The sequence below is a fragment of the Danio rerio genome, chromosome 13 (assembly GCF_049306965.1).
Source record: "Danio rerio strain Tuebingen ecotype United States chromosome 13, GRCz12tu, whole genome shotgun sequence".
NCBI classification, from domain to species: Eukaryota; Metazoa; Chordata; class Actinopteri; order Cypriniformes; family Danionidae; genus Danio; species Danio rerio.
The window spans coordinates 521,794-533,997 of NC_133188.1; the positions used below are offsets into that span (position 1 = coordinate 521,794).

At 38.7% G+C, this 12,204-nt stretch overlaps 1 protein-coding gene across 2 annotated transcripts in view; it reads right to left on the reverse strand.

The window, feature by feature from the left end:
• slit1a (slit homolog 1a (Drosophila)) overlaps nucleotides 1-9,360 on the reverse strand; it is an 86,763-nt gene extending 77,403 nt beyond the window's left edge. The window contains exon 1 of one of the 2 annotated variants that reach the window (XM_073919588.1): nucleotides 8,929-9,360. In XM_073919588.1, coding sequence (XP_073775689.1) covers nucleotides 8,929-9,104 — 176 coding nt within the window. In that variant the 5' untranslated portion in view covers nucleotides 9,105-9,360. 2 annotated transcript variants of the gene reach the window in all.
• Between the last annotated feature and the right edge of the window lie 2,844 nt (nucleotides 9,361-12,204).

Consider the following 12,204-nt stretch of genomic DNA (forward strand, 5'->3'; position numbering starts at 1 on the left):
GGGGTGTTTGTTCTCCTCTAATAAATGAGCTGCGCTTCAGAACACCAAGACCAAACACAATGAACGCGGTGTCTTCTGGAGGCGTGAGATGGTGAGACAGATGCTCAAGACAGTTCTGGAGGGAATAATAATAATACTGAAGCACTGTGATGCCGGACTGACAGAGGAATGAGGCCTTTTACAATCAGCACAACAACATCTCACATCTGACACAGTGGAGAGCTGCAAACTAGAGATGCTGCGATTGATCGACCAGAGATCAGTATCAGCCAATAATCACATTCAATGACTCGATGGGTACTGGCTGATCTCTATTTATTGGCACGACTCGTGCGTGTGATGCTCTCTTTGTTGTAACCATTTGCTTTGAGCTGTTGTGACACGAATGTTCACTTGAATATTTAATAAAATACCTTTTGTAATATACTCGTTGCAGTTTACAGTAGTTTATTTATTATTATTTATTATTTCCTTTTAGTAAAGAAGCTATTTATTTATAGGTGTGCGTTTGAACTTCTTATGCATCAAATATGCACTCCCAACATTTCTTTAGTGAGGCAAGTTCTTCCTCTGTTGTTTGCACTGTTTCTAGATTGCATTGTCAATGCCACAGCCAGATCACCCTGCAGCCCAAGACCGGGTACTCACTGAAGCAGGACTGCGGTTGGTCAGGATCTGGATTGGAGACCACATGGGAAAGCTAGGTTGCTGCTTGCAGTGGTGTTAGAGAGGCCAGCAGGGGGCGCTTAACCTGTGGTCTGTGTCCTAATGCCCCAGTGTAGTGAAGGGGACACTATACTGTCAGTGAGCGCCGTCTTTCAGATAAGACGTTAAGCTGTGGTCCTGACTTTCTGTGCTCATTAATAATGCCATGGCACTTCTGGTAAAGAGTAGGGGTGTAATCTCCCTCCATCAGCTCTTACAATCATGGCCTCCCAACTATCTCCATCCACTGAGTTGGCTCTATCGCCGTCTCTCCACTCCCCCTATATCTGGTGTGTGGTGAAGCGCTGGCGCTGTTGTCCTGTGGCTGCCGGAGCATCATCCAAGTGGAGCTGCACACGGTTGGTGGAGTGGAGAAACCCCCCCCATGATTGTGAAGCGCTTTGGGTGTACGTCCATGCATGATAAATGCGCTATATAAATATACACATTACAATTACATCAATCTTTTCCCTTACTTTTTTTTTTTTTATATAGCTGTATAGCTCCTTCTGACCATGCCATTTCCTTACTAAATGGTTATAAGAGACATGTTTAAGGGATTATATTCAACATCCTTTATTTATTCACAAAAGTAAGGCCAGATTTGATCACACTTAGAGGGAAAATGTGCTTAATGCATTATAACGCTTGTAGCATCAGAATCGGTACTCGATATGGACCAATCACCATGACAAGGAATCAGTACTCTGAATCAGCTACAAAAATCCTGATCCATACTGCAAACCAGCATTAAAGACCCTCAAACACACATTTATATCTGATCAGCATCTGGCAGAAACTACATCACAGCACACATACACTGATCAAGCGCATGCATATGCTGTATATTTATTGCATCTTACTCAGTTGTGCGCATAAAGTTCTTAAATAATCATAAAAAATGTATGCACATCTTGGCATTTCCATCCAGAGTTTTTAATGCAACATTCCACAATGCACATAAAACAGGTACATGGAAACACAATGATCACCAAATAATGTGTCTGGCTCGAACACTTCTGAACTCACACTGAGAGACACTGCACTGACGTGAACACACATGCACAGTAAGCAACTTTCTGCATACACATCATCTGTTTTGTACAATGTTGTCACAAGCAGTGCACTCTTAAAGGACAAATCTGTACTAAAATGCAGCCTTTTAGGAGCAGAAAAGGTAAATTGTCCTTTCAGGGTTTATTCCCCAGAGAGAGAGAGAGATGAGATGACCTAAAGGTACAAAATTACTGCAATTGTCTGCTTTACTCTTCAACTCCTGTGCATAAGGCCACAAAAATATTGTTAACTTACATGAAATAATAAAAACACAATAAATAAATAAATGAAAACCTACAGAAACAGGAAACACCAGTAGATCATCAGTCGAGAGCAGGATTATTATATATGCCAACAACTTTTCTATATAAACAGTTGAGGACTTAGTGATTCAGGGGCTCTAGGCAATTACATTTCCATGCCGCTCGACAGTTCTATAACGCACCTTTTGTACCTTAATTTATTTTAAATTGATTTATTTAGCTGTCTTATATCACTTAATCTCCTTCCCTACATTTTGTCTTAATGCAAAATATTAATAACAACATGTAAAGCACGCTGTAAAACTTTTTAGATGATTTGTTTGGTGGATTCACAACTAAAAATGTTTATTAATCTAAATCTTTACCTAATTTGACTGCTGGACGGCTTCATGATTAAGGGTTGGACACATTTGCACATTTGCCATGTAATCAACATTAAACTTTTTTGTAGACCCTCATCATACAAAATATGATAGAAAATGATGTTATATATAATGTATAGGTATAATTTATACTTCTAGGTATTTATTTGGGGGCCTCAGATTCCCTCGGGCCATAAGCAGCCATATATCTTACTTATTGGTTAAATCCATCCCTGTATATATAAACATAAAACTTTTTTTTTCTTAATTTACCAAAAACAATTTGACCACATACATTCCCAGCAGGCACACAACGTCATAAGACAACATTAGGTTAGATTTAGGTCACCAGCATCTAAGGACTATGTAATATTGACGTCCAAAATAATGTTGATGTTTGGTTGATTTTAGGAAATTGGAAAGTTTGGAAAATGACCAAAATCCAGCGTCTTACTAACATCTTAAACCAACATCATATTGACAACAAATACTGACATCTATTCGTCAGATATGGCAACCAACATCTGATGTATGTCATATTGGTAAAGTCCACACAACGTCAAGCTGTAACATCAGTAAATATTGATTATTTTTGTTTTGTTTTTAGGTTGCGTTGGAAAGTGACCAAAATGCAACGTCTGTCTGATGTTGGATATTGACGTGGGCCTGACGTTGGGTTCTGACTTCAACACGATTTTCATTTCCAAACAAAATGCAGCATCCCAGGACGTTAGGGTAATTTGATGTCATGTTGACGCCCTCAGTCTGCTGGGTTATCATTTATATCAATTCTTCATTTATTTATTACTTTAAATTTTGGTTCAAACTTTTATTTTATTTTTATCACCTTTTAAATATTTATGTGTTTTTGCAATTTACAAACCTACAACCAAAATATCTACAAATAAATCTTCATTTTGACTCATTACTTCTGAAAATAAGACTAAATTTAGTGCTTGTCTAGAAAATGCGTATTGATTTAACAATTTCTAGATGTTTTGGACTGGAAACAAGACAAAACCTCCAAGTGAGAAAAGCCTTTTTTTGCGATGTCGGGCTGAGCTGGAGGTTAATGGGGAAACCTTGTGTGGGGGAAAGTGTGATTTTCACACGTCCTGAACACACAGTCATTACAGGATTCATCAAAGACACCCAGAAGGTGGGATTGGGTAGAAACGCCCTTTGACAAGTGCAAATAGATCTGTTTTGTTGATGCACCCCCAACGCTCAGCCGTCTGACACTGAAGATTTACTGAGGACTGACCATGCGGATGTTTATACCGTCTGAAACACATTCAGTCCAGTCACACACTGCAAAAAATGCCTTTCTTACGTAGAGTTTTGCTTCTAAATTTATAAAAACTCTTAAATTTAGAAGGATTTTCTAGACAAGCACACAACATAGTGCTGTTTTCAGAAATAATGAGTCAAAATGAAGAGAGTTTCTTATTAAAAAAGCAGAATAATCTGACAATGGGGGAAGAGAAATACATTTATTTCATAGCGAAAACAGGAGTATTGTTCTCACACCACTGGCAGATTATTTAACTTCAGTTAACTACGTTAACAACACAGTCTTTTTCTCACTGTTGATTTTGATGCATTTACAACATTTACTAATGAGACTTTACACTAAAGTGTTTCCTAATGTACTTTATCAGGCTTTCGCAATTCAATGAACATGTATATTAGGGCTGTACGATATTGGACAAAAAGTGACATTGCTATATTTAGTTTCTCTGCGATATAGCGTAGAGCTGCACAATTAATCGAATAAAGATGGGGATCTCGATTCGACCCCCTACACGATCTTAATACAGCATTTCTACGATTCTGCCAATCATATTTTCAAGTTCAGGAGAGAAGCAAAGGCGGCTGCACCAGTTTTTTTTTATTGTTTCCCACAGGTTGCTCATGGACTCCTCAGAATGATGTAAAAAGAGTCACATACTGTCTTTGGCCCCGTTTACACTAGTGCGCTTTAGTTAGAAAACGGCGTTTTAGATCAAAAACGATCCGCGTTTCACTTAACGTTTCTGAACATATCTCCATCCACACTACGCCACCAAAAACCTATATCACGTGACCATTTGCGCACTCTGGGCATGCTTGTTCTAGCATATATATGCCACTGCTGTAGTAAAAAACGCAGAGTTTAACTGCACAATGGCGCCTAAAACAGACAATAGTGCAAACAACACCCCCATTTTACAGTGAAGGCTGGTCTGCTGTTTTCCGGTAGCGTTAAAGCCATGTGTTATAGTCATGTGATAGGGGCTTGACGAATAAGGGAAGGATACGCAATGACACAAAAGCCCCAATCAGCTAGCGAATGTCTGCAGCCCCGCCTCCGGTTTCAGATGTCTCCGTTTTCCCTCATCCACACTGAGACGGAGCAGCAGCATTTCAGAAAGAAAACAGCCTCTCCAGCATTTCCAAAACGCTCCGTTTTCGGCGCTTGAAACTCCGGCGTAGTGTGGACGGATGCTAACCGTAGCAAAACTTATGCGTTTTCAAACTAAAATGCACTAGTGTAAACGGGGCCTTTATAAGATATACTATACGTGAAAATGTCATTTTTGTCTTTATATAATGATGTATTTGCGGCCGGGAAATCACACGTGATGTAAGCTGCTGACTGTGTGCACGTGCCCTACTTAATGATAGGTGAACAGAACCTGCTTATGCTGTGAGTAACAGGTAATACAGTTGTAAATAATGTTCAGTTTGTGGCACAGAGTGATCGTTTGAGAGCCGCGCGCGAAGTATGAACAGCACTTAGCAGTGAAAATGAAACCGAAAGCGTGCACATCATTTACATAATCATATCACATTTTAGAGTTATGACTGCGACAAGCATTTGATCTGTTTTTTCGTTCATAGCGAACACACAGTTGTGATGAAAATAAATGTTTACAGTGTCAGTATAACTACTCTAGTCTATATATTGTTGGTTTTACCAGTGAATTAAATGGTCTAATAATGTTCTCAATGACAGATTGCAAACATATATCTCAAACATAATTCAACATCAGGATTATTATAAGTAGAATAGAATCATGTATAGAAACCATAGACCTACACATAATATTAATATTGTTGTTTTACCATATGCTTGAGAAAAAACAATGATCTCATATTAAGCTTTATTTTACATCTACAGAATCGTGAGAGAATCCTGATCTTTATTTTAAACTAAAAAATCGCGATTCTCATGTTAGCCAGACTCGTGCAGCTCTAATATAGCGATATGAATATAATTTCACAAGATACTGATACTGAATTCATCAATTTACATATATTGGGATTGCCTTGAGGCGAGGCAGTGGCGCAGTAGGTAGTGCTGTCGCCTCACAGCAAGAAGGTCGCTGGGTCGAACCTCGGCTCAGTTGGTGTTTCTGTGTGGAGTTTGCATGTTCTCCCTGCCTTCGCATGGGTTTCCTCCGGGTGCTCCGGTTTCCCCCACAGTCCAAACACATGCGGTACAGGTGAATTGGGTAGGCTAAATTGTCTGTAGTGTATGAATGTGTGTGTGGATGTTTCCCAGAGATGGGTTGCGGCTGGAAGGGCATCCGCGGTGTAAAAACTTGCTGGATAAGTTGGCGGTTCATTCCGCTGTGGCGACGCTGGATTAATAAAGGGACTAAGCTGACAAGAAAACGAACGAACAAATGGGATTGCCTTGAAGAGGAGTATCTGCATAAAATACAATACTGTTAAACAGATGCAAATTAATTTGATGATTTCCGAGGAACTGAATAGTATTGCGGTACACAAATCCAATAATAATACATGAAATAACACTGTATAGTATAGAGTCCTCATCTGTGTACAGTTGAAGTCAGAATTATTATCCTCTTTGATTTTTTTCCTTTTTAATATTTCCCAATTGATGTTTAACAGAGCAAGGAAATGTTCACCGATGTCTGATCATATTTATCTTCTAGAGAAGGTTTAATGTGTTTTATTTCAGCTACAATATTTTAATAAAAAAAATTTTTAATTGTTTATAATTGTTTTAGTATTGTTTTAAAATTGTTTTAATTCAATATTATTCGCCCCTTTAAGCAATATTAGTGTTGGATTGACTCCAGAACCACAAACCAAAGTTATACAACAACTTGCCTAAGTAGCTTTACCCTAATTACCCTAGTGAAGCCTTTAAATGTCACTTTAAGCTGAACACTATACTATACTATACTATACTATACTATACTATACTATACTATACTATACTATACTATACTATACTATAGCTTGCTGAAATCTTACACAGTCACAGGTCTTAAAAATGCATCTAAATGAAAATCTGTCACTCTATGTTAGGGGTAAACTTTGTGATGACCCCAAAAAAACACATTCTGTGGTGCTGATTAACCATATATGATGATTTATGGTGATAATACCAAGTTTACAATGCAGATCCTGTGATCTGACTGTTGCAGATTCGCACACTGCTCATTCAGCACACATCAATGCTGAAACGATATATTGTGCAGCCCTAATGTATAGACAATAAAGCAACACACCAAGTGTCTTTTAGTTATTAGTAAGCTTATCATCAGTAAGTAAGATCATAAAAATAACCACGTATACTTTGATAAAAGCTTCAGCAATTAACCACAACAAAAGAAAATCAGACATCGTCCCTAAAACCTAACAGTTTAAAATGCAAATGTCTTCACATACCAGCACTGGCGTTTCTCACACATGCATTATTGATCAGAGATGATATTTTTTCTCAGAACTATTTTAAGAGACTTGCTGAACCCAAGAGAGAACAACAGCCGGCGCTCCTACAGTCAATATTTAATCTCCCAAATATCAAATTTACAAGCAAGCGACTATAAAGAGTGAAATGGGAATGTTTCCAACAGCAGAAAGAGAGAAGTTTCCCTCCTCCCAACACACACACACACACACACACACATTTCCGCACAAGATTACACCTACATATCCAAAGTGTCTCGTTTATATTCATAATTAATTTCTCCTCATAATCCTTATTTAATATCACAGATCACAGCCAATCATATCTGACTAAAGTCTTGTCGCTGATCTCAGGGGTAAGAGCAGCAGATAATAACTGATCTTCTAGTTGATGATGTGTGAAAGTGTCAGAAGGTGGATTTCTCTGCTGGATCATCTGCTGATCTGCATCCCAATCATCACCAATACTGCAGAAGACCTACTGGAACCAGCATGGACCAAGATTCTCACTGAAATCAGTCAAGTTTGGTGAAGGAGACATCATGGTTTGGGGTTCATTTAGTATGGAGAGATCTGCAACATCAGCAGCCTGAGGTATCAAGACATCTGTGCTGCCCATTACATTACAAACCACAGGAGAGGGACAATTCTCCAGCAGGATAGCGCTCCTGCTCATACTTCAGCCTCCACATCAAAGCTCCTGAAAGCAGAGAGTGCTCCAGGATTGGCCAGCCCAGTCACCAGACATCAACATTATTGAGCTGATGAAGGAGGAGGCGTTGAAGATGAACACAGAGACTCTTGATGAACTCTGCTGAAGGCTTTCTTCTTCATTCCAGATGACTTTATTAATCAGTGATGTGAGTCATGTCAGAGATGTATGGATGCAGTCCTCCAAGCTCATGATGGAGTCAGACACAATATTCATTCTGTCTCCACTGCAGCAGGACTTTATATTCTATACTGGACATTATTTCTGTTCAGTGATGAGACTTTAGTCTGAGCAGAGTCAGACCGCACTGTCCTCATCAAATCAGTCAACATCAAGACATGATCAGATTTATTGAGCTCAAATCAGCAAAATCTAGAGGCCTTCACCTTTCATAGAGACACTTCTGACACCAGATCAGCAACTAGACGTATAGCTAGTATTTACTGTTCATAACACTTGAATAGGTGACAAGACTTTAGTCAGGTAGTGTGTGTTATTTCACTGTATATGCTTGTATAAATGGCTAATAAAAAATAAATAAAACTACATTAAAACAGTCCAGAGGTATAATGCCACAGCCTCATTCAGCTATTGTTCTCATTTAATTCCTCTTGCAAACACACACACACACACACACACACACACACACACACACACACACACATGCAAATACACATATAAATAAATTAATAAATAAAATGCAACCATAAAGAGTGAAAAGGGAAAGTTTCCAACAGCAGAAAGAGTGATAGGAAGTTTCCCTCCTCCCAAAACATGTCAACACACACACACACACACACACACGTACGCACAAGTGCGCACATGATTACACCTACATATCCAAAGTTTTTCTCAATTTCTCATTTGAATCTATAATTAATTTCTACTCATAACGATCACAGCCAATCATACATAAGCATCTCACGGCATGTGTGTGAACACATATGCGACTAATAAAATATCAATTAAATGAGATTACATTGTACCTGTCCAGAGGTTATCACGGCACAGCCTCATTCAGCTATTGTTCTCATTCAATTGCTTTTGCAAACACACACACCCACACACACACACACACACACACACACACATGCAAACGCACATAACGAAATAAACTCACAGCCTCTCGGTGTTTCTGGGAATGTTCCTGGGTATGTTTTTGAGTCCGAGCCCGTGGCAGTCCACAGTGGTGCCGCTGCATGTGCAGAGCGCCGGGCACCCGCTGCCAGTCTTACACACCAGCAGCAAAACCCACACACACACCTCCAGCAGACAACATCCTCCTCTCGCAGGCATGATCTTCCTAAGACTCCCCGAGAAAACTACAGCGCTTCCAAATCCAATGCGCGCACACACACACACATGCGCGCACACACACACACACAAAAAAACTCTCCCTCTCTCTCTCTCTCTCTCTACTAGAGTTGCTCCAGCGCTTTTCAATGCAACACTGTTTGCTCAGCAGCGTGAAAAGAAAGGGAACAAAAAATCTGTGCTCTCCTACACACACACACACACTCACACTCTCACACACACACGCACGCACACACACGGCAGTAATCCATCACAAGGATCTACAAATAGCAGTTCCCGGACTCCTCCCAGCCCCTACACTCCTCCTTTTTTCTCCCCCACCCGTGCGGATCCTCCGGAGCCCCGACAGACAGACGCAGGAGCCGCGGCGGGCCCTCCAGCGCCCGGGAGGGGTCCCAAACACACTCAGACCCCCCACCAACCCACTCCCCTCCCTAAAAGAGCAGCGTATAATCATGTTTTTGGGATGGGGGAAGGTTAGAAATGCAGAGCGCAAAATGACAGGGTCTTTGTGGAAGGCATGGAGGGGGACTTTTATTTGTTTTGGGGGGGGGGGGGGGGTTGATCACTTCTTCATTGAAATACAAACCTTGGAAGTTCCTGCATGAAAAATAAATAAATAATTAAGGTCAGGGTCTATCTAGGGTTGTGCATTATGATGCATATTTCCTGTCATGCTTAATTTATTTCATGCTTTTGGATGAAGTTCTTGCATGGAAAAGGGAAAAGCAGCACAGGGTCTATCTAGGGTTGTGCAATATGATGCATTGATGAAATAAAAAGTCTGTGCTGTATTGTTTATTTTTCAGAACCACAAAATACATTGAATAATTGGTATAATTTGTCTTTAAATAAATGAGAGCAATACTAGATGGGAATGCAGACAGAAACATGAACGAGAAAGTTGTAATCTTGCAAATGCGATGTTTACATTTTGCATTGTATTTGGAGGGGGACTTTTATTTGTTTCAAGGGTTTTTGGTCGCTTGACTTTATTGAAATAAAAATCTTGGAAGTTTTTGCATGAAAAAATGAAATAAAATATAAAGACAGGGTCTTCTTAAGTTGTGCATTATGATGCATGGATGAAACATAAAATCTATGCTCACAAAATGCTTATATGTATAATTTGTTATAATTTATATGAGCACAATATTACACATCATTACAGGGATGCAGACAGAAACATGAAGAAAGTTGCAATCATGAAAGTACGTTTATTCATTCATTCATTTATTATATTATATTTATATATATATATTATTATTATTATTATTATTAATTTTATGTTTTGGGATGGGGAACATTATAAATGCAGAGAGCAAAGTGACAGGGTCTTTGTTGACGTTATGGAGGGGGACTTTTATTTGTTTGGGGGGGTTATTGGTCACTTGACTTCATTAATGAAATCTAAATCTTGGAAGTTCTTGCATTTAAAAAAAAGTTTAAATCTTGTACAATGTATTTGATGCATGGATAAAATAAAAAGTCTATTGTTTCCTATCATGCTGAATTTATTTCATGCTTTTGGATGAAGTTCTTGCGTGGGAAAAATAGAAAAGCAGCACAGGGTCTATCTAGGGTTGTGCAATATGAAGCATTGATGAAATAAAACGCCTGTGCGCTATTGTTTATTTTGTAGAGCTACAAAATACATTGTATAATTTATCATCATTGATATGAGCGCAATATTACACAGAGATGCAGACAAAAACAATTTGCAAATGCAGTGTTTACATTTTGCACTGTATTTAGCCATTTATTTACATACATTATACTACAATGTGATATATATTGTTAACAGGATGCAAGATGGCATATTAGGTTGTAAGATTTTTGCTCTATCAGTTATTTCATAATTTGCGATGGAGAAAGGTTTGAAATGCAGAGCGCAAATTGACAGGGTCTTTGTGGAAGGCATGGAGGGGGACTTTTATTTGTATTGGGTGGGGTAGGGGGTGAGGGGTGGTCACTTGACTTCAAATGAAATTTTGGATGAAGTTATTGCATTAAAAAAGACAGGGTCTTTCTAGAGTTGTGCAGTATGATGCATGGATGAGATAAAAAGTCTGCTCACAAAATACATTTTGCCATCCTTTATATCAAAGCATTATTACAGGGATGCAGACAGAAACATTAATAAGAAAGTTGCAATCTGGAAAATGCAATGCTTACATTTAGCATTTTATGTAGATATTTTTTGTAATTTTTTTAAATGTTGGATCTGTAATCACTATTTTTCTGAAAAGTGTTTTATATTTTATTAATATTTATTTCATATGTCACATTTTTATTAACACATTTGCCCTGAGAGAAATATGATCACGAGTAGATGTATGAAGATATATTCTTTAAATTTTTAAACTAGAAATATTCCTTTACATGTACTCTATATATATATATACATATATTTATTTATTTATTTATTTATATATATATATATATATATATATATATATATATATATATATATATATATATATATGTGTGTGTGTGTGTGTGTGTGTGTGTGTGTGTGTGTGTGTGTGTGTGTGTGTGTGTGTGTGAACTAATTGATTGAATCAGGATATAAGATGGTGGCACGATACCTCAGTGGTTAGCACTATGGCCTCACAGCAAGAAGGTCGTTGGTTCGAGTCTCGGCTGGGTCAGTTAGTGTTTCTGTGTGGAGTTTGCATGTTCTCCCCGTGTTGGCGTGGGTTTCCTCCGGGTGCTCCGGTTTCCCCCACAGTCCAAACACATGCGCTATAGGGGAAATTTATGAACTAAATTGGCCATATGAGTGTGTGTTTGAATAAGTGTGTATGGGTGTTTTCCAGTGTTGGGTTGCAGCTGGAAGGGCATCCGCTGTGTAAAACATATGCTGGAATAGTTAGGGGTTCTTTCCGCTGTGGTATCCCCTGATGAATAAAGGACTAAGCCGAAAGAAACTGAACGAATGAGGATATGAGTTGACTCGCAGTATATTTTGATATTGGTTATGTTGTGTTTTGGGATGGGGAAGGTTAGAAATGACAGATTTAACTTCTGGCTGAATCCAGCATTAGATCAGAGTTTGTGTTTCTGCCTCTAATGATGACAT